This window comes from Chlamydotis macqueenii, chromosome 2 (assembly GCF_036417535.1).
Source record: "Chlamydotis macqueenii isolate bChlMac1 chromosome 2, bChlMac1.mat, whole genome shotgun sequence".
NCBI classification, from domain to species: domain Eukaryota; kingdom Metazoa; phylum Chordata; class Aves; order Otidiformes; family Otididae; genus Chlamydotis; species Chlamydotis macqueenii.
In genome coordinates, this window is record NC_141557.1 from 53,239,347 (window position 1) to 53,263,682 (window position 24,336).

At 39.9% G+C, this 24,336-nt stretch overlaps 1 protein-coding gene across 1 annotated transcript in view; it reads right to left on the reverse strand.

Annotated features, from left to right (window-relative positions):
- Nucleotides 1–24,336, reverse strand: part of ITGA9 (integrin subunit alpha 9) — a 222,812-nt gene that overhangs the window by 106,121 nt on the left and 92,355 nt on the right. The window contains exon 16 of the mRNA XM_086743008.1: nucleotides 938–1,093. Coding sequence (XP_086599134.1) covers nucleotides 938–1,093 — 156 coding nt within the window. The remainder of the gene's footprint in view (nucleotides 1–937; nucleotides 1,094–24,336) is intronic.

Consider the following 24,336-nt stretch of genomic DNA (forward strand, 5'->3'; position numbering starts at 1 on the left):
CTCAAACTAGAGTATTTGAAAAGGTCACTAACGGGATCTCTCTCCTTGACATGACTGCATGAACCCTGATAGCACTTAACATCTTCATAAGCACTGTCTGGATCACTCCTGTCAAAATCTAACAAAATTGGCCAACATTTTCCAAAGATAAGAGTGAAGTCAAGACAGACAAACAAGAAAGACAGCAAAATCACATACTTGTCATTTCCTTAGGGAACAATCTGGTGGCAGGGGCGAAGGATCTCCACTTTCTAAATGACAAGTGTTTCAAAATTAAGGGAATTCTCTTGCTCTAACATTAAAGACAAAAGGGTTTTATGCACTGCAGGAGTGTAAAATAGGATCCTAATAAATATATGGTTGAACCTACACTTCACTTTCTTTGAAACAAAACCATCCTATTTTACTATACCACATCCTGCAATAACAACAGCAGGAGTGGGTTTCCCCTGCCACATGACAGGATGTGAGAAGCCCCCAAGAAAAGAGGAAAGTGGGCCAGGAAAAATTTTCTTTATTCTTTCTACTATTATCCCCTTATGGAGAGGGGTAAATCACTGTGTCCCCTCCTGGAGCCAGCCCCGTCCCTTCAGCACTAACTAAGCCCGGAAAGAAAGCCAAGAGCAAGGCTTTCACGAGAACCTCCTACTGAAAGGGAAGAATCAGAAGGAGCAGGAGCTTCCTCATCCTTTCCCTTATTCAGTCTCCTTCTTCACAGCAAAAGCACCTTGAAACAAGCAAGTGACCTCACCTCGTGCTGCCCAAACTTGTTAGCACAATTCTTTACTACGTAATGGAGAAGCAACGACATCAGCAACAATAGGCACTGTACAAACGACCTAGAGCTTGGCAATCACTTTTTACATTCACTTCTGCTGTCAGTTTAGGATCAGACAGAGCCACAGGCCTTCTAGGGAAATAACAGTCCAAACCTGACCTGATTCCTTTGTGCTATCTTCTGTCCTTTCTTCCAGCGGAGAATGGGCTTGAGAGCAGGTAGTTCCTTGTCCTCTTTTCCTCTTTCTATCACATGTTCCCAGAGGTTGTATGCAGCTTCAAATACAATTGGAGATATGACATCTTTGACTCTTTTCTGTAAAAGAAAATGGAGATTTTACCTATGCAAGTAGGTTTTTATATACAATAATTAATTATTTTTTTATATTCAACAGCACAGACAAGAAGCAGGCTTCTCTACCCCTGTGCCAAACAGGAATAAGCATATTATCCCAACATAAGTCAGAAGATTAAAAAAAAGAGTCAACAAAAAATTAATTATTCTTTTGAGACCTACTTATGGTTCCACTGGATCGCTGGCATATTCATCACACCTTTAAACCAACTATTTTTCAATAAAATCTTCTTCTTAAAAAAGAAAATAAATTAGGCTGTATTTCCATTAGTCCTGCAAAATGTGGAAGCAAAGAGTAAATCTCCATCTCTGGGGTTTCTAAATCCTGGTCTTTGACTGAGGTCACTGCCAGTGTGCTCAACTCATTAAAAGTTCCATCTTGCCTTGTTTTTGTGCAATATCAGTGAAATGAATGAATGGCTAAAGATATCAATTTAGCTATAAAACAAGGCTGCAGACATGCAGGGGCAAGAAAAGTCACCTTCCAGCATGATTCTGGAAGCAAAACTCTGCTCCTCCCATTCTCAGCACAGTAACACTTTCTGTATATAAAGTAAGAAAGATTAATTATGAGGCAGGCTGAACATGAGCCAGCAGTGTGCCCAAGTGGCCAAGAACATCCTGGCTTGTATCAGAAATAGTGTGGCCAGCAGGAGTTGGGGAGTGATTGTTCCCGTGTACCCCGCACCATGTGGTGAGGCCACACCATGAACACTGTTCAGTTTTGGGCCCCTCAGTACACGAAAGACATTGAGTTGCTGGAGCGCGTCCAAAGAAGAGCAACAAAGCTGGTAAAGGGTCTGGAGAAAAAGGCTTAGAAGAAGCAGCTAAGGGAACTGGGATTGTTTAGTCTGGAGAAAAGGAGGCTGAGGGAGACCTTACTGCTCCCTACAACTACCCAAAAGGAGGTTGTAGTGAGGTGGGTGTCGGTCTCTTCTTCCAAGTAACAAGACAAGAGGAAATAGCTGCAAGTTACACCATGTTTAGACTGGATATTAGGAAAAAATTATTCACTGAAAGGGTTATTGAGCATTGGAACAGGCTGCCCGGGGAAGTGGTGGAGTCATCATCCCTGGGGATATTTAAAAGACGTGTAGATGTGGCGCTCAGGGACATGGTTTAGTGGTGGACTTGGTAGTGTTAGGTTAACAGTTGGACTCAATGATCTTAAAGGTCTTTTCCAACCTAAATGATTCTATGATTCTAATTAAATGGTGTCACATTACTTGTCTGATGGGATGAATCCTTATTGATTGCTTTTGCTTGTTGTTGGAGCCCAAGCTACAAAATTTAGTACCATTTGTCACAACATGTGATACCTAAAGCCAGTTTGCTGTGCGAGGACAAAATGCTCGTTGAGCTCTCTTCAGTCCTGGCTTCCAAAATCCAATTTATCAGAAAACAGAAGTGGCAAACACCTTATCTTTTAATAGGCAAACATTCCTCTTAAATTTTAGCTACTTAGAAACTTAGCGTGAATTCAGTGCAGACAAAATTGAGGCAATAAATAAATACTTTAAGTAAAACAAATCTTCAAATGGATCAATGCTCAACTTTGCCTTGCATCAGTTAGTGAGCTTCTCTGAACACAGCCTGCCAAGCACAACAAGTAACTGACATGCAATGCAATTTAAATTGCATCTTCCAGATGTGGGAAACCAGCGCTGTAACTGACTTTCTAAGCACCCTGTTTGATCTGCTTCATGGCATTCATTTGTTCTCTTTAATATGTCAACTGGTCATGGATCTCTGAAATCAGACAGAGATTAGTGGGTAACCTAATTCCCAAATCATTGGTTAGCCAAGTGAATAATAGCAGAGACCAGGTTGAACGACATTTATCCTCCTGCACCCTGACATCTCCAGCCACCTCCTGAATTCCCTCCCTTGTTACCAACATCTGACAGTGCCTGGTGCCAGCAGCAGGTTAGAGCACCCCAAGTTTAGACTGTTCATTGCTTGGAGCACTTTGTGCTTTCTTACTAATGGACAGAGTCTGACAGTGGACATAGCAGTAGTGGTGATTGCAGTAGGCAGCTCTGTGACCAGAGCTCCATCCCATAAAAAGGATGTTACTAATACCCTTGGGGGAAGAGATGCTGATATCTTCAGTCCCTTCTACAGTCCCACCTTCAGGGTATGAGTTGTACCTTACAAAGATTACTAAATAACATACTACAACTCACAGAAGGTAATAGCTGTCCTGGTTTTGGCAGGGACGAAGTTAATTTTCCTCTCAGTAGGCAAAGTGGTTTGGATTTCAGACGTGAAGAATGTTGATAGACAAACTGATGTTCTGAGTTGTTGCTAATGTGACCAAGGACACTGTCTGGCTTTCCAGGTCTCACTAACGTGCAGGTGCAGGAAGCTGGAAGGGATAGAGCCAGAATAATTGACCCAAACTGGCCAAAGACAGTATTTCATGCCATGAACGTCACGCTCAGTATGGGGTTGGCTGGGGGGCATCTCTCTCTCTCTCGCTCCCTCTCACTCCTTTGCTTGCTGCTCGGTTTCATTTCCATGATTGCTGCTCAGGACAGGCTTTATCAGTCATTGGGACATTGGGTGGTGAGAAATGGCGTATTGTTCATTTTGTATATTTTAGTATCTTTATATTCTGTTATTATTGTAATTCTCCCTTGATATTCTAGTAAACTGTCTTCATGTCAACCCACGAGTTTTCCTTTCTTCCCAATTCTCTTCCCCATCCCGCTGGGGAGGGGGAGGGTGAATGAGAAACTATGTGGTGACTCAGGCTAAACCACACCACTAGCTTTGCTCTCACAGAAAATCACGTGTAGTAACTTAAGTGAGGATTGTATCAGCACACAAGAAGACTACATGTACACAGAAACAAGACTATAAAGAAGCATACCATGCAGCACCAGTGAAACACAATAAATCATGAGGCAAATCATCACCTAATTCAACTGTATGCAACCAATTGTGTAAACACAGAACAGCTAGAAGTCTAGGGAGTGGGTTAAATTAAAATCCACCTATAGCTTTTCTAGCTCTATTACTGCAGTATGACAAGAATAAGTGCATAATGACTTCTAAGTGTTTTAATATGATCTTGCAGGGTTCAGTTCAATGCCCTTTTGAAGTCAAAAGACAAGTTTCCCATTGACTTCAATGAATGTTGGAGTGTGCCCATATTGTTGGCTGGTGTCTCTTTCTGCTTCATTTTACTGGTGAAATTGTGACTTCCAGCAGCTAGATTAATTACATGTGTGGATATTCCCTCACTACAGCCCTGGGGAAATATATTTCACATACACACTTGTCTTTAATTAAGGATGAAAGTATGAATGCTACCCAGTTATTAATTTTGCCACATGTTCAATCCTTTCTGCTCACAATCGTATAACACAAAGGCAATAGTCTGTGGGATTTGTCCTCAGTAAGACAGAGACAAGACAGTTCTGCCTCGCAGATGCACCACAGACTGTCTAGGATGTGAGCACATAAAGAGAATAAGGAATATTGGCCCAAACGCAATCTGGACAAGTACTGTTTTAGGTTTCTTTCTCTTTCAGTCTACCCAAACATGCCACTTCCAGTGGTTGAATCGTATACTGATGACACAGCCCACAGATTGCTTTTAAGTATTCCTGACTTCTAAAAGGAAATCAAAAGATGCAATCACAATTAAGTTTGAGAGTCAGGGGAACTGTATGTGTTGCTTTTCCTATCAGTTACATGGCCATAATGAAGTGGATTTGCCAAGGGAAATAATTTCCACAAGCGGCTTTTACATGAATTCACTGTTTTTCACCACAACGTTGCTATGCTGAGGAAGTGTCAAAGGTTAAAGACACTTCTGCATCATGAAAAAGCATCCCTGGCAAATCGTAGCACATGGACAGTACAGCTTAATTAATAGAAAAAAACATCTGGAGGACATTAAAACAAGTGTTAATATCCAAGGAGTTCATACTATCAACAGAAACAACTGCGTAACAAGGGTTCAGTGAGTAATAGCAATAAATATCCAGTCTGTACAGACTAGATGTCACTAAACTGCTGCAAGCTTGAATTAGCTTGTGGACCTGAAGCTGGGTTTCCCACAAGCCATCAGCTATGCCATGTAGTTTTCCTCTCACAAGCAGCTTTTCCCCTTCTCTCTTTTTTGGACCAGATTTCACTCTGGACATCAGAAACTTTTGCTATAAGGCTTTTGCAGACTTTAAAACACTTCAGTCCCGGTAAATTACCCTTCCACCATTATCCCTTCCTGCAATGGATCAGTCCCAGCCAGCTGTATCCCTTTGTCAGGATCTTTAATTTTTTCCTGTAAGGCATGTTGCATGACATTCTGAGTTGAAGAAAAAGGTGTTCTAGTATGAACAAGCTGGGTTTTTATCAAGGGTATTACAGGATGATCCCTCACTAGTATCTAGCAAGGACAAAGAACTCCAAGTCCAAAAAGAGCTCACTTTTAAGAGCATCTAAGAAAGCCATAAGGCACTACGAGATGTTTCAAAAGACCCCATGGTCCTGAAAGCTCACCCTAACAAAGAGCAAGCTTGCCATCTCCTCTCTACTCCCAGAACAATCACCTCAAAGAAATACACATTTTTTAAATGCTGTGGTAGAAGTTGGGCATGGTCACATACTTCTTCGTTTTTGTTTTCTGGCTTAGCAGGGGAGAAGAAAGCAAGCCAGCAAAGCCTCTGCCAGATTTATGACTGCATTTCTGTTTGACTTTAGTACCAAAAGATCTTAAAAATCTGAAACGTAATCACAGAGCAATGATCAAACGTCGGAGCTGTGATTGTGAACATAATTTCCAATTCTCTCTCAAAGACAGAGTGTGATGACTGTAAGGAATAATTTTCTGCACTTTTCATAGGCACAGCCTAAGGCTCATTGTGACAACACAAACACAGGCACAGATTTCAACATCCTAAAGGCACGCTGCCTTGGCAGGCAGCCACTGTCTTCTCCAGCCTTTACTTTGTGCTACCAAAAGCCCACACACATCAGGAATTCAGGCAAATTTGGATGGAACAAGATAGGGTTTTAGTCAAGAGACAGAATTTACTCTGCTCATGGTGCGAGTGGTTGCCAGAGAGGACTGGATATCACTTCAGCTTGCTTTCGGCTCAGTGCCACGGTACAGTCAGGGGACTGTACATTAGCCCAATAAATCATCACATCTAATCTCCTTTCTTCTACAAGGTGAAAGTCTCCAGCAGGGACTCTAGAGAGTGCCAAATTCCATTTTTAATTGCAGCCAATAGGCTGAGAAATAAATTGAGATGTAAATAATCCTCACAATCTACAGCAAGAGTCCTGCAAGAACAAAGGACAAAACGTGGTCCTTTAAAGCAATGAATATGAAGTAATTTTCAACAGCATGGAGTGAGGAAGTACACATAACCATCAAGGTGACTTCTACAGCTGCCTCTTGCTTTCATCCTTGTTCATGTCTTTCTGGAGTTTCTCTCGTCTTTCTCTATGTGAAAGTTCTCTGATCTATCAGGCCTTTTTTCTACTCCCTTTGACTTGAGCCTGAGGACATCAACCCATGCGTACATTCCAGAGCTTTTACTGAATTCAACACAGCTTTTCAGTACTTCTAAGAATCAAGCTGTGTTTAGTTTGATGACTAAGAATTAATTCAAGAACCTGGCTTTTAAAACATTCTACTTGAAAATTTTAGTCTAAATATATTTATTTCAAGTTTTAAACAAGCACTAACAATAGACTGTAGGAATTTTTACAGACTTAAAACCCACAAAATAGATTTGACAATCCTGATTTAATACATACTATGTTAATGCTGTAAAATGAATAAAGCCGTCATGCTTATGCTAATCCAGCATAACACTTAAATCAGCTTGCAGGTCACTACCACACATGTCCTCAAACCAGTGCCAAAAGATAAATAGTTCCCTGTTCAGTGGCATCAAAAATGACTCAAAATGTCCATGAGCCATCAGAGCCAAAGGCCACTACTTCCACAATTTTTCAAATGAAATTATCATCTGCAGGTCTTACATACATTATGGTTTATGAATCAATAATATGAAAGTGCTTGACTTTAAAATTGATTACCTTCCCCTATTATCTCAGCTTCCCTCTCTGAACTCTGAGTCATTCAGGACGCAAAGCTTAAGTGCCATGCAATTCAATGAAAATATCAATTAGGCAAATTGGCTTAAGACTGGAAGATAGATTTCCAATCATTTCATATGAATGAATGTGTACATCTCATTCCTGTACCTGAAAATGAGTAAGGAGCAAATTAACTTCCTTGCCCTGTGCTTTGCAACACTTATCGAGTCCAAGTTTACATCCCTTGGTGTCAACTCCCAGTGAAAGTTAACACTTTCAACTTTCTACTAATCCTGTGCAAAAGAATAACCACCTCTGTCCTCACAAGAGCCTTCCTGTGTCCTCTGTTCACTTTGGTTAAGATATTCTAGGACTTGTAATAATTTATTTCAGATTGGTGCAATTTTAGCATTGGTATCTCCCAACTGCGAAGGCAGACAAAACATGGTCATGCCAAAATTGTCTAGAAAAGATGTAGTTACCAGTTGGGAAAAAACTTGACTTATACAGAGAAGAGACTGGAATAGAAGTTTACCTTGTTGGTAAAAGCTAATTTACAACATTACTGGCGATTTTTTTTTTGTCAAATTAATAGCATATGAAGGCAACCAGAGGTCTGATGTTTCAATAATACATCCTTCTGTGTTCTTTTAAGATCTTGTGACAGTTACAATTCAACAAGTAGGCGAATAGTCTTTGTTGCTCAACTTCAAACATTACAACACTTCTGAAGAATCCCAAAGTCTAGAGCTCTGAAAAAAAGAGCAAGGGATTTTCAGAGTGCCACACCCTTAAGTGTTATTTAGGGTTAGTGTTTGAAAGAACAGGAGCACTTCCTTTGTCTTCTTCCCAAAAGCATTATTCCGGTACACAACTGTTTCCATCAGTTCAACAACCTCTATTTGCAAACACTGATAATGGGAAAGACATTGTGGGAGAGGAAAAAAAAAACAAATCCTGGAGGAATCTGGTGCTAAATAAATACCAGGCACCCAGGAGCCCGGCATGAATTGAGAGGACACCCTGAGACAGCAAGGGAACAGCTGCAAGTCCAAACCCCAGCTGGGTAAAGTCACACTCTGCGTTTAAATAAGTGCTCACCAACCCTCTGCATCTGGCTTCCCACTGTCAGCTGGGGAGTGATAAAGGTATTACTGATGTTGGTATGGGAGCAACTGCGATCAATAGTGTAAATATTCTTTGTCAAAGGTTACAAAGGCTTAGCAATAATATATTACTGATAATCCTTTCACGGCAATCAGTAAGAAAAGTCACTACATGCCACCCAAGTATGATATAATGCATTAGTGAGCTCAGACCTTGATTTTCCAGCTCAGTAGTACAAAGCATTATGACAATATAGTTTCACGTTCAATCTATACATTTGAAATGTTAGGTCTTTACTGGACCTAATGTTTTCAGTTACGTTTTCTTCTCCCATCCCCTTTCTCTCTTTTACAGCCTACTTCAGTCTTTCATTGGGGTTTTTTAGATGAAAAATAAAGAAAATTCTTCAAATATCTAAGATCATATTAATCCCCTCTGAAGAAAACACCTCTCAGAGGCCCAGCTTTTTCCTGGTTCCAGGCCAGACACAACCAATCTCTGTAACATATGACTGGCTGCCTGCAATAGTGACACTACAGAAATACAAATAATTACAAAGTCCAGGAGCTGATGGGTATTTGTGAAATGAGGACCTGAACTTAGGTGAGCAAAGAGAACTCAAGAAGGAAAAAGAGGGGTAACAATTCAAACATTTATTTATTTTACTCTCTTTCTGAAAATATGATATACTTCAGCAGGGAAGCACAATGTAGAATTGAGGCAATAATTAAATCCAGACTGTCCCTGCACATACGTAACCCTATCATATACTTGTCTTTTCCACTGGAGTGAGTGCATTTCATATTCTGTTGATACAAGATTTTATCAAAACAAAGCTTTAAAGAGATTTCCTTGAATAGTGTCTTAAAACGCACCGAGTTCAGAATATGAGTTAATTCAACTACCTGTTTCCCTTTATACAACATTTCCCTGCAGCTCTGGTGCATAAGCTAAACACAGAGGTCTCTGTGCCTGAAGCTGGTAGAGGAGATGGAGTTTAAGATCCACGGCTCCTGGGTCATCATATATGAGAACAGCTCTGCCAGAAGTTCAGCATATCCATGGACCAAGGGGAGCAGTATTTGGTCAAAATATAATGGTTAACTTTAGCATTCATATACTGTATTTGCTTGTTCACTTTCTCATGGTGTTACTGTATACATCAAGCTAGGGATAAAAACAGCTATGCTTATGTGTCATACAACAAACTCTCAGTGCAAAAATCTCACAGACAAGCTGTCCTTGGAGCCAAGGACTGACCTTCTCAGCCCATTCCCAAAACCACAGCCCACAGGGGTGGTCTGGAGCCCTTCTTGCTGGTCCTACGCCCTTTTTGCTGCATGTAGCAGCTCAGACTGGAGGCACAGAGCAGCCCTGCAGGCGATGGCTGCTGGTTGGGGGATGCTCCAAGGCACTGTGCCCCTCAGTCTTTGCCCAAGATCAGCCTGCTTCTAGGCAGCCCTGAGTACATCCCTGAGCTGCTCTATAAGAGAAAGCAGCCATTTCCCCTACATTCCCTCACTCCCCAGATGAATCTTCTTCCTCATTTTTTTTTTTCCCCCCAAAGGGCAGAAACACCTTTCTGAGAGCATTCCAAGAAACAATGGCCAAGTAATCAAAAGGCTCCTCCTAGAAGCTCTGTAGAGGACACAGGAGCCACAGGGAGGGCTAGGATATAGGGGACACTCCTCAGAGTTTCCCACTGACCATCCCACGAAGTGGCTGATTTTAAATGTCTGCTCCCATTTGGAGGTACCAGTCACTTCTCAAGGGGAGTAAGCATCTAACACAGGTTTATGTGAATTGATACAGGATCCACACCCCTTCTTGAATCTGGGTCCTAGGGCACATTTTATCTCAGATTGCCACAAAGTATGTCTATCTTGTATCTAGCAAGTCACCATATTATCAGTAAGTCACATGTCTAGGAGCTGAATGAGATTATCCTGCTGCATTCCCTAGATTTGCAGTGGATTTGTTTGAGAAAAGCATCGGCCTGTACCAACTGGCAGATGTCCTCTCCGTTCTAACCCTGATATCTCAAATGGTCCAGGTAGCTGAATATCTGCTAGAAGAGTCAAGGCGGAAGACAGAAAGCATGCATCGTTATGAAGCATCACAACAACAATGGAAAAAATATTTTGAGGGATACGACATTTTAAGGTGACTAGAACTGAAGGCCTGACCATATGGTCTTATGATCCTTTCAACACCATTGTGACAACAAGTATTTCATCAATACAGCATTATATGAAACACATCTCTGGAACAAAATAGATTTTCTACTTAAGCCCAGTAGCCTAAAAAATACAGCTAAAGGAAAAAAATAGCAGCATTGTGTTAGGTTTGAGAGTAAGCAGAATCATCCTCAGTAGAAGAGGATAGAGATGAAAGAAGGTTATAATTGACATTTTTACCGACAGTATTTTAATACAGGTAAGTAGAGCTGACAGAAATGGTCCTTGCAAGTCTTGCAAAGAAAGAATACACTGCTGAGCCTGCCTGCATGCATGCATCTGAGAGAGAAAGACTGAGTGCACGAGAAGAACGGTGTTCATATACTTTCACTGACATATTATTGAGATGAGAATAGATTTACTTAAGAAATCTGGAGGTATTTATGCACAAAAATATAAATCTTTCTTTCAGTTACAGGAGAATGGATAGCTATACAATGAGGGCCTGGGAAGAGTGTTGCAATAACATGACCCAAGTCTATTCTTCTACTAATGGAAGGAAGTACTATTTATTAGTGTAATCCTCTTGACAGCAGGATTTAAAATCAATAGAGGTAAAAGGAAAAAAGTCTTATGATTGTCTACTTTGCCACATGAACTTAAAAATGTGAACAGAGCTTCTCTGTGATGTATACTTGTAGGTTTAATATCAATTCACACTGCACATGCTAGGTACCTGCTAGAAATCTTCTGAAACCAGGACGCAGAGTCTGAGCTCCTTACTTCCCTGTGCAATGGGTTCTGTATGCACATGAGCTGCAATACCTGGATAGGGTGAGGGAACCATATTGTTCTGGAAAAAATGAAATCTCTAAGGATGACAAATTCCCATTCACTATTCTACAACAATCTAATTAACCCAATTAATTATTAATTAATATGAATTAATATTATTAAGCAAATATTGTTGAGGAGAAGAGCTGGAGGAAACTTATCCATTACATAGCACATGCATTACAGATGACTCCAAGAACACTTCATTAGCCTGTCGGTCTTCCATCCTGCATGTACGTACATATCAGCACACTGATACCACCTCAGTAAACACCCTGCCTCCATGTAATCTCCCTCCCCATTACTTTCCTTCTCTTCTCCCATTCTCTGATCATTCAGACGCCATCTCTTCAGGCTCCCAGCCTCTGCTCATAACCAACACAAAATCCAAAGGAAGAAGAGGAAGGGATCAGGACATATTTCAGGAACCTCACAGTCATTTTAGCACAGTTATATCAGAAATCATAACTGAATGGAAAGCTGAATGGAAAATTCATTTCAGCAAGAACAAGGCTTTTCCCCTTGTTTCACTGATCATTCGCAAAGAGGCAGAGCCTCCTACTCAGCAACCATGTCAGCAGATATGGCTGCCCAGCTCCGAGAGATGGCTGAGCTGAAGGATATCATGCAAGGACAAAGGGCGATTCTTTAAACCCACAAATGGAGGCGGGATGAATGAGTGTTTCTCAGGGGAACCAAGGAAAACCAAAACTTTCCCTTTGAGTTCCATTGGCTTTAAAAATAAACAAGGCAAATGTTTCCGCAAATAAGTACAAACCATTCAGTTCCCCAGATCAAAGCTGAGAGTTCTGCTCTGAAGCTAGAGGTGTATTCTTGGAGAATGGAAGAAAATGGCCCTTTACAACTGCAATCCTGTATTTACTGTAATAAGGTTTTAACCAAATTGTTTAAGTCCAGGTATTGCCACTTTACACATCTGCAGCCTGCATTCGGTTACGTTATACGTTATCCACCAGAACAAGAGCGCTCATCCTAACAGCAGCATTTCCTCAAAGCTCCGTCTCTCACTTCCACAACATCCAATATTTCGGTGCCAGCAGAAATTTGCAGCCTATGCAGAAGACTACTCTAGACGATGTACACTGACTCTAAACAGATAACTGGAATATGCTGTGGCTTGGGGCAAGGGAAGAGATGCCAGTAAAGCTGGGAAAGGGCAGAGTTAGCCTCTACCCAACTGCAGGCCCTGCCAGCTAAATACACACAATACCTTGGGGAGAGGTCTGAAAGAGATTATAACTACTGGCAGTAATAAAGGAGAAAGCATGAGAAGAGGGGGAAGGGAACTGGCTTTTTGAAAATTCTGCTTTTTAGGAAGACAATGTAACAAAAATTCATAAAAAGCCAAATTTATCTGCACTAAATATTGCCTTGTATTGTAGAGCTGTAAAATAAGGTTGATCTGTCCAGATTATTCTTTTGAATGGAAGCATCCTCCTCTTACCTGTTGGAGGCAAAGCTAACCAGACTCACCCCGAGAGCTGATTTTTTTTTATGTTCAGCATATCAGGCTGAGATACAAAGCTACACAAATGCCAGAATGCAGAGAGGCTGAAATTTTGTCTTTATCAGGTGACAAAAACCACTTTTGATTCCAAAGACAGCAACATTGTTTGACTTCCCAACCACTTCACGTGTGAACTGCTCACAGTATACCCGAAATTGTGTGCAGGTAATAACCACCAGCAGCCAAAGAGCGGAAATAGTCTGTGCTATATTTCAGCAACATTCAAATTGTTGGAAGCTCAGTGGTTTCATCTGCTAATTCTACTTTTTCACTGTAGAAAGTAACTTCACATTAATCTCAACAAGACATGACAGCACACTGAGCATAATATAACACAATTGGGAAACTCATGTCTTCCACAATTCCTCTTTTTGCCCATCTTATCTCCTTGAGTGTCCCAGAAATAACCACTTCTTTCATGCCTATCATCATTTGCATGGTACCCTGAGCACACTGTAAACTTTTTGTGAAGAGTTATGACACAAAATGACCTCCTCTGCAAAGGGCAACCCATTAAAAACCAGGAGTCAATACCATGGAAAAAGGTATCATTCCAGGTCTCACACATAAGCTAACTGGAACCAGTTGCATTGTGGGGGCCAATAATACCTCTGACACTGACTGTGACAAAACCCTGCCAAGAGGCAGCTTTCAACATCACCAGCTAACAGAGAAACTGCTTCAATCCTTGTTTCCAGCTCCAAAGGGAATGAGAGCTCTTCACAGCCCTCCAGTTCGGGAGTACGTAGCATAGCATCACTGCCCTTGGGTAACTCAGCTTTCAAAGCTGCCTGTTTGGCAGCACCAGGCGTGGAAGCAGCTTTGTTACAGCACATAGCACCAACAGCAATACCTCTAGCTATAAAACTAGGTCAAAGTTGAGGTTGTTTCATTTTAAGGGGTGAAGCTTTTCTTTAAATTTCTTACTACATGAACTTTTGGAATGTATTTTTGCAGGTCTGTTCATTTCCAGATTGGCTGAGGTGCAACACTGAAGTAAGAGCAGATCAGAGAACAGTAAGCGCGTCAGAGAAAAACATTAGACATTGCAAGGAGCAACTGCGGAGGCCAGGGAGTCCTGGGAGGGAGTTGCAAGTGCATCAGAAGTGTGGTACTCATAGCCTGGGAAAGACAAAGCAAAGGGGAGATGGAGAAGAAAAGGAAACCAAATCCACAGGCCAAGATGGCAAAGCTCTGATCCTACAACCAGCACATACTAAATCCTGAAAAACACCACCAGTCATCTCTAAATGCTTAGTGGTAGCTAAAGAAAAGAGAAGAAAAACAGCTGCACAGGAAGCTTCAGTAGTCAGATTTAAGACACAAAGAGAGTCTTGCACAAAACAGTCCCAGATCAGAAGTGTGCATCAGACTCCCAGCACAGCCCGCTCAAGCACCAACTCATGCTGCATGGCTTTGTCTAGACTTGGACATTTACCAGCAGCACGTTATATTCACAGAATTATGCTGTGAATGTATTAAATACATACCCATTGGCACTAGCAAGTTGTCATAGTGTTACCGCTATCTTAATTTCTGTATTACTCATTCAGAAATTGTATCTTCAATCCCAGACACAAACCGCATATTGCTCTTTTTTTATCTCACTGGTTGTGGGATTTTGTTCTATTATCTGCTTTGGTACTGCTTCAAAAATCCAGTGCAGAGGAACTGATATTGCTCTGTTATAATTTGTCCCTTTTTTATCAACAGGAAACTCTTAGAAACAAACACTGGGATACTAATGATGCTTCTTGAAATTGTCATTTTAGTAAAAATAAATTATCCTAAGAGGCAGTAATAGACTGTATCATTTAGTCTGCCTTTTTGTATATCCCAGACATCACATTTCATTTATTAATCTTCCACTATAGGAAATCATTTGTTTAGGTACAGCATATTTTCCAGAAATACATATAGTTAGGTGCTATAGTAATGCTTCGTGAACTTAGAAAGTCCTGAGTCTGGCTTCTTTATATGTAGATGGCATTACCTTTCAGTCACAGGTTTTTGTCACACCTTTGTATGCTAGATTACAAATACCTTCTCAGGTGCCTCTTGGCCTTCATTAAAAAACACTGTGAGTAGTTCAACTTTCTAAGTGAGGCTTTCCCTTGGACCCTTGAATAGGTTTTACGGTTGTTTACAACATCATCTAAACAGAAAATATCTCATCAGTGAGCACACAACTCCAGTCCTGGCCAAAGCAGCAATCTCTACAGAAGAATCACTCCAAGGTACCATTCTATCTGCTTGTCTATCCAAGGAACTCATAACTCCATTTTGCCAACCATCATGCCAGGAAGTAACGTTAAATTGTTGGTCTGCTATGACCCTGAAATCCTTCTCAAGGCCCCCACTTTCCAGGAGACAAGCCTCTTCCCCTTCTGTAGGTGGAATCTGTATTCTTTGTTTCTCCATGTATGACCTCACACTTAGCTGCATCAAAATATACTTTGCTTGAGTGGCTCAGCTTAGTAGCTGATCCAAAGTACTTTATAAAAAAATCCCTATCCTTCCCTTTTTACCAAGTATTTTTGTGTTATCTGCAAAATGTAGAAGTAATCTTGTATTTATTTTCAGATCTTTAATGCTTATATTGATTTTAAGCTTTCTATTGATCCCTGAAGAATGTTACTAGAATTAACATCACTTAATAAACCTATACTGACATCTCCTTTTTAGATCAGTCTGCTGTCCACGTATTAACTTTTATATGTACAGATTTTGTATAATCCATTGGGGGTTTTTTTGTTGGTTTTTTTTTTTGTTGGTTTGTTGTTTTTTTTTTAAATCAGAGTGCCTAAAATGCTAAGTAAAACTGCAAGACCCTAAACCTCTATTGCATCTTCACAGCTACCTTCACTGAGCAATCTCATTATTTTATTACTCAGGGTTATGTTTTTGGTTTGTTTGGTTTTTTGGGTTTTTTTTTGTTGTTGTTTTTTTGTTTTGTTTTTTTTTAAATAAAACTGTATTTGTTCCTTTAATTTCTTGAGCAACTACATGACATATTGGCATTTCCATTATATTGCTTGCACAATTAAGTCACTCTGCAGCCCTTCGAGATCAGCTTTCCTATCCTTTTTCAGTATATTGACACTTTAGAACCCTTAATGCTTGCTGGAATTTCCTTTGCATTGCAAGAATTAGGAAAAGTTAACAATATGGAGCCAGAGAGCTCTTCAGCTGGTCTTTGGGACTCTTAAGTCTCCAGACCATTTTAATGTGTTTATTTCCTGTAAACATTATTTGACTTTGTCCATATTTACAAATGCATTAAAAGCACAGTATAAACTTCATGAAATATGAATGCGTTCTCCTCCTCCTTTACAAAACGCATAAGTATTTAATGAAGCACTTTGCCTTTCTGTATGAACAGTTTTATTACCATCATCAAATCATAGGCCAATATTATTGCAAGGATTTATTTCATGAAGGCATCACAACTTTATTCTGAAGAGGCTATAATCACAGAGGAAAAGACATAATTTCTGAAGGGATAAAGTACAGCTGCCGTACCACAAGTACAGATGCCCCCATTATGAATACCATGGAGTAGCCAGGAAACATGCCAGAAATGTTTTATCATCTTAGAGAACAATATAGGAAGGGACATGTATTGAGAGATCTCTCTTTAAAAGCACTGCACCTCTTCCTTTTTCTCTGTAAAGATAAATGCATGTGTCCAAACAGCTACTGTTGGCTTCCTCACCATCCAGACTGATTTCCAGCGTGACAGCTTGAAATCTCTGTAATCTGAAATCATGAAAATGCCCACAAATAACAGTAGGAAGGGAAATTTATACCCTAGACTTACTGGTATAGTGTGGCTCAATAGACACTAAGGTTTTAACTAAGAATGGAAAAATGTCCTTTAAAAAGCTCCATGCAATGCAATAGGTGTTTAAACCTAGATGGCAGAAGTGATTTATGACCGCCCACAGGTGATCTGATTCCTTTTTAAAAGACCTCAGTCAGGCAAGGAAGAGTAAAATGAGACATCACAAGTGACAGGTTGAAAAGAAAAGGCTTACTTAACTCTGTTTTGTTAAAAATATGGAATGATTTTTTAAGTTTTCTTTTTATTTAAAGTGGGTGGAATTCTCTTTCCACAGAAACCTGTTTTTACCACTACTCATCAGTAAAGAAGAGGCTTCTCTCAGCATATGACATTTAAAAAGGAAACAAAAAGGGAAAAATAAAGATGTTACGGTAGTAGGTATCCACCTCCAGCAAGTTTTTCCAGGGCCTCTGAGAGGAAAACCTTTTCCGTTATGTAGAAATAGCCTCAACTGACTTTTCCACTCCTTTAACTGCCAGTCTACAGCACATATAATCTCAAAGGTCTACATTTAGAGCTGACCAAATTAAAAACCACATCTTTTCCTTGGAAAGAGCATTTAAAAAAAATAAACAAAAAACCCAAAACAACATTAAAATAAATTACAAATCCTCCCGAGGATCTTAAAGTAACAAGTCTTCACTGCCAGCAATCTCCCAGCTTGTAGATGGATGAAACATTTTACTAGAACTTCAAGGGTAAGACAGATACACATAGTGCTGTTAAACCTTAATGCTTTAGGTAATAATAATTGAGATATTTATGGTATTCTCTGTATACTACATAAACAAGAATAATGTTATCTGCTTTGCAAAGATGAAATTATTATCAATCATGTTCAAACTTCAAGCTTAGCCCCATTAGGCTTGCCTTAAGACTGTTTCTTAAACACACACACACACAAATCCCACATGCAACTAAAACTGGCTTTCTAGCAAAACAGACATAATGTATGGTTTGAATGTAAGGTATTATGAAGGAATTGATTTGGGCAATCCCCACAGAGAGTAAACAGAACATTACAGACGGACCCTCAAATGTATGACAATCTAAAAATACAGAGCATTTGAAAAGGATGGGATGGGAAAGGGGAATACCTTAGTCGGTGACAATGAAGACTGGACATCTTTAACTAATACTCCTAAAAAAACCATCCGTTCCACGTCTGTTAGGAGCTGAGACTGAAGATACAATCAGGAACTCCTCTTTTCACATGAAGAGTAAACGCAAGGTCCACTTCTTTGAATAAAGCAGTAACATATGGCACGAAACCATTTTCAAGCCCCTCTCCATAGCACTGCTTGCCCTTAAGCTCTTTCAGCCTATTCTTAAAGTCAACTTCTGTCCTTCCAGCAGTTTATGGTGCTTCCCTGCCACTATTACTGTCCACCACTGCCACCTGAATAAAAAGCAGCCACAATGTCCAATGATTTTAAGAAGGCAAAACAATATTGCTACCCTCATATACTTTGGGGACGCTAAGAATATATGTATCCTTTTAAGAGCAGAGCAAGAGCTAGACTAGTCCATCCCATAGTTCCTCAACCCACTCTTTGTTCATCAGCTCAGATCTTGCAAACCTCATTGGAGGGAAGTGAGTGTCAGGAGGCCTTGACAAGGTGTGTCATGGAAGGGAAAGAGGCATGGAGACAGCTCTGGGAAAAGCAGACAAATGTCATTTTTGCTTTATAAAACTTCTGTGGCACTTCTTGCTTAATGAAAGCACTTGGTCTTGGGTCAGCTTGAGGAACACCTCCACAACCGTTTAGAACAGAGCTGTCAGGAGTCGTTTATATACAAAGCACTCAGACATAACACTGCGTATCTTTTAAGCCAAAAGAGGGAGATGCTATGCATTCTTGCTTTGCAAGTTATTCTTAAAAACTCCTAGTGCTGTTTTTAACTGTTCTTACTTTCTACACACGTGCTTGCTGGAAAATTCATATATTCAGTTTGGGGGGGGGGGGTTTGTTTGTTATTGTTTTTCCAGAAGGAGGACATAGAGCGATCTAAAACTAGAACACCAGTCTTTGAACTGAAGTATATGTAACGTATACTCTTGCTTTCCTAAAACCATCTCTTTCTGTTAATACAATACAAATATCTGACTAGTCAGATAGCAAACAAATACAAAGTGCAATAGAGGAAGGAAATATTTTTGGAGAGAGGATGAGTGGAGGCAGCGCGTGTGAAAACTCAGCGTGAAAAGCAAAACCAGTTTTGACAACAAATGTGAAGAGCATCCCCAGAGGCCCCTGTGTGGAACCCCACTGCTGACCATCCAGGCACCATGCAGACCAATTGCACCCCTCCAATCACAGCAGCTGTATTTCCACGTTACACAACATCTGGCTGTAGTATCAGGCTACCTCTTATGTCTGCAAGGCCACTCTCCCAGCTGTGCTGGCACAACTCTTAGCACAAGCTTTAGAGTGGGCTCAGCTGTCTTCTCATTAGAAAGTCTCTTCAGAACCAGTTCATTTCAACGATCTAGTTCAATCCTGCATAACAGGGGGCACAGCATGTGGTGGTGCAGGGGTAGAAATAGGGCCAACAGCCCAGGTACTTGTTCTGCAAATCAAACAGATTATGCCAACTAATTCCAGCTGCATGAATAATGAATCAAATCCTTTCTATCTAGCCATAGGTTTTCTGAATCTTTCACCTCACCTCCACCTCATGGGTAAGTGCATAGGCAGGGAAAAAGAAAATACACACATAGGATTCTGCTTTTAAGCAGAAGCACTCTTGATAATTGCATTGTTCTGCTTTTGTTGTAGTTATAAAGCATATCTCCTCCACCATCCTTCCCTGGTAGTACCTGAAGGCTCCAACTCAGGCAAAAAATTCTCAGATTAACATTTTGGTAGGCTTTCCAAGTTGTCAACAGTTGGAAAAAGTATGTTCACCAAGTAATGCTTGTAGGAAACCAGCATCTTCGCATTTGGTCTATGTGCTGTGAGCAATACAGAACACACTGGGAGTCATGACATCGTCAAGCCACTCTGGAGGAGAACCAGTTTGTATCTCCAGGTACACCTTTTAGTCCAAGCTGGATGTGTACACCGTTTCATGAATCTCACAGTCAATTCCCAATCTTATTGGGAGTCATTTTAAGGACCTCAGTTCAAAAACCAGTTATAGGTACTTCACAATCTTAGTTGGGCAATGAAGATTTAAAAAAAAAAAAAAAACCAACCAAAAAAAACCACAAAAACAAACAGAAAAAAAACCCCAAACAGATCCTTTTAAAATGTAGCACAGGTCCAATAAAAGCTCATGCACATCACCATATGCTGTCTCTACTTCCCAGTCAGAACCACTGAAGTACTGCTGGATATTTGGCTCTCAGCTTCAGCCTCAAGTTAGGACAGTGCGCTTGGCCTTGGGGCTCCACTTGACTTTGGTGAGGGATTTCTGAAGAGCACGTTCCCTTGTGCATTGCTGTGCAAAGCTGCAACGCACTCCTCAGCAGGGTAGTGGGCTTTCCCACAGGAGCTCCACATGTCAGGGGAAATCCCTGCTCTGAAGACAGCCTAACACCAGGGGCAAAGGGACAGCTTACGTGGGATTTATGCATCAAGATGTCAACTCTTGCTTTCTTCTCAGCTACTCTTCCTTTCAAAATATGTATTTTATGATCTACAGGGTTCACCGCCTTCCCGCTCCTCGCCTCCAGACAGGATGGGCACTTCTTGCAGCTGCTATTCAAAGACTGAAGGATTTTACTCCACTGTGGTACCTTGATCTCTTTCATAGATATTTCCCAAATCCCAAGATGATGGCAGCTCTTTGCTGCTTTTAGAGGAAGATATATGGCATCTCTTCCCACCATGCTGTCCCTGGTGCATCCTCATTATATAGTGTCAGCGCCTAACTACAGTCGGTCCCAAAAAGGACATTTTTTAGGCTTTAATTATAAAAGTCCTTCCCTTGAAAGCATTCAGAGACCTTTTAGACCTTTATTTTATTTCTATAAGTTTACTAGTAAGTACTTCTATTTCTCAAACTTTTAAAATACACTCCTTGAGGAAGACTATTTTGTCTTCAGAAGTTACATCTACACATCATGTCGGATGCAAGCTGTCTCTGTAGATGTTAAAAAGATGAAAAATGAAACGGCTCAAGTGTGTACTTCTCCAGCCTTGCCCAAACCCAAGGACAAGTCGAGAAAAGTCCCATTTCTTCTACTTCTCACAGCCATGCCACGTGGAAAATTTCATTCCCCAAAAAGCAATCCACCAAGGAGGTATGATAGTGTGAAAAAAAGGGTGCTATAACTGAAATCCCTTTGCAGCTGTAATTATAGCAGTTGCTACAAAGCCAAGGCTGTAATTTTTGAAGCTGAACTAAAGCAAAAGGAACAAAAGTACTGCAATTGTTTTGGAAAGCTATGAGGGAGGTTTTCTTTCCTTTCCTGCTGTTCAATCAAAGTAGTGAAGGGTGGGGTCACAAAGACACATGAAAGCTGTATTAATGTTCTCTGCTCGGATCCAGGCTCCTCAGTATTTTTGCAACATAATGCAATTAGAGGATATTTGTAAATCATCTGGAACATTACCCAGATTGAATCTTCCTTTTTTCTAGTTAAATAATCAATTAACTTAAATAACATTTAAAAAGAAAAAAAGCAGTAAGTCCCCATCATGCAATAGGCTCCATACTGGCTTATATTCCTATGGCCACAGAGTAGCTATTAATTTATACAGAATAGATTAGAAGAGTGTCGCAAACTAATGGAAAAGAGAAAAAGCAGATGCAAGAGCTCCACCCAAGTCAGTTAGGCCAACCACAGTTGCAAGGGGAAGTCCTCACTGAAAAATGCAGGCTGAAGGATGCACACAACCAATCTGGCCTCCCGGACCTCCACTACAGTCTACAGAAACCCAGTAACTCTGCTAAAAATCAAATCTTTGGAGAGAAAAATAGTTTTTGCTTTGTTTGTCTATTGAATTTACATTGAATTGCTTTTTTTCCCCCCTAAGATTTCATTGTCAATTTTCAGCACAATAAATAGAGACCAAAGAAAATTCCTGAGAACAACTTGACATGGTTCCAGTCTTTCCTAGGGTCAGAGGATACATTAGCAATCCAAAAATCTGTGCTTTAAATATTTTATCCATGTCGTTACTTCCTAGTTTCTTAAAGGACATGTTTCAGTCCCTGTACTATACGCTGAGAGAGATCAGAGGGTATGGGGTATGCTCAGCCCAAGCAGCAGCAGACAATTCAGGGAAGGGCTTGGTCTTGTGTTTCTGCTTGTAGCTAAAGCAAGCAGGATCGACTGCCCAGAGTTCAGCACTGTTGCAAGCTCAGGTAATGGTTTAAATTTTAACAGCATTGGCTCAGCTTATGAGCTCTGAGGACTCCCAGTTGTCAAAATGGCAATCATATGGAAACATTAAATGTGATCATACTTACTCAACCGCATTTTTTAAGTGTACTACCTTACTTGTTCTTCATGTATCTTCTGCAACTAGTTAGAAGATTTATGTTTTGGGTTTTTTTCAAACTATAAAAATTCTATTAAAAGAGAACGTGTTTTATTTTTTCTATATTTGAGATAAATTACTGGTTTAGCAAACAAATAAACCTTTGTAAAAACATTCATATATCTCTTCATACCATGGCCAAGCATCCATTTTGAAGAAGCAGCAAAGTAAAAGTTATCATTTTGTCCACATTTACAAGAGAATAAACAGTGCTATTTTTGGTCACTTGAACTTTAAAATATTACTGCAAAGAACTGGTTGACCTCTTCCAAACCACTTAGTTATCAGTCAGCTACTTAAATACAAAGTCTATATTCCTTGCTTCCATAGCTTCTCATTTCCCTTTTTAAACAAATTTTCTTTGGGATAAAAAATTACTGCAGATTACAGCTGAAATTACAGATAGCCAGGACTCTGGAGACTGATTATCTTTCCCTTGTGATAGAAAGATAAATGTTGTTATAGCAGAAGTTCACAAAATCTTCTGTTAAGCTTAAGGAGAAAAATTGTGAGCTCTTTTTGTGACAAAAATTTATCTCAAAACTCTTTGTGACTCTAATTAAAAGTTTGAAAGAACTTACAAAATTTTAAAAAATCAACTCTATTTAGAAATAATTAATTCTGAATTTGAAGGGGGAAAAAAAGTGGAAATAAAAATGAAGGAACAATTCACAACTATTTCCCATAGAAATTACTATCCCAAACAGAGAAATACTTTACACATAAAGTGATGAAAAAACCACCAATGACAGTTGGAGAACCAAAAAACAATGCTTTTGTTCTAGACTGTCTCTTCCCACATAAGCATACAAACAGAAAAAAGTATGCTTTCTAATGTTGTAGCATGAAAGGTCCAAAGCTTGAAGAACTGAATTTTTCTGATCTTCTGACTTTTTGGTATTTATGTAACCTTATAAAAAGTCTATCTTTTCCACTCCTACATAGTGTCTTTTCTTAAGGCCACGTCAATGTCTGCATATAACTTTTTCTTTCCTGGAAACCCCAGTCACTCCGTATTCCCTGTACTTTTTAGGCATAAAGTCTCAACTTTCCTACATTACAATTTTCCTCTCACTTGCAACCACCATTCAATGCCGGAAGCATGACTTGACTTAGCTTCCATTTCTGATAAACACAGAAAAATTTCTAACCCAAAGATAAATGTTACGATTGATAAACATTTTTAAAGTATATTTCAGGAGCTATAGAAAATTACAGCAGAACTTCATATGGAAAAGCGTTACTGCTTATGGGCAGTACAACTGACTGCTAACTTGCAGTCATTCAGAGTTAAGACAGCTTTATTAGATTGTGAAATTCCTCCTTCCAGGGATCTGAAAGATGGGAAAATGCCTATTTCAATTTTAGCAGCTTGTTCTCATACCAAATCAAGCCCATTTTTACTCTAAGTCTCTATAGAAAAAGCTCTCCTTACAAAATGTAGTATTAAAGTTTCTTTACATCTCTTCCTCACGCAAATCCATTCACACAGAATTAGCCCACTATTACCAGAAAGTTCCTACTATTTTAAGCCATATGAATGTCTGTCTCACACATTTATCTAGTGTTGTCCCAAAAGTGACAATTGCCACACAATGTATCTTACACAGCAGAGTAAGAAAAACATATTTTCATTTTTGTTTGTGCCAAGCTGACCATGATGGGACACCAGTTTCATTTTTTTGAAAGTCATGATGCTTGCCACCAAAGCTTGTGTTTAAAGCACAATGGTATCCCACCAAAAAGTTGTCCAGTCACCCAGCACTGATCAATCCAACTGACAAGGACTGCTCCCAAAGTCATCAAATGGAGAAGACACACAAAGGGCTTGGGTTTGCGATAGTTTCTGGATTCCTCTAGGGTCTGCACAAAAAGATTGCTTTAGTTTTGGGTACTGAGGGTTTAATCAGGCAGGGTCAGATATAAATAGCTTAGATATCACTGTTGGTGTTATGGAAAATGCCCTGTGACAAAGTGCAAACTGGAACTGTCAAGTTCCCTTCAACCTGATAAGAAACTCTCAAGAGGAACATCATAATGAAGAAACATTTCCCTCGTTGCTATGATATTCATAAGAAGTTATCCCTTCTTTATTCAATCTATTCCATAATGCCTTTTCGAAGAATTGCATTTCATATGAAGAAAAAACACAGGAAAAA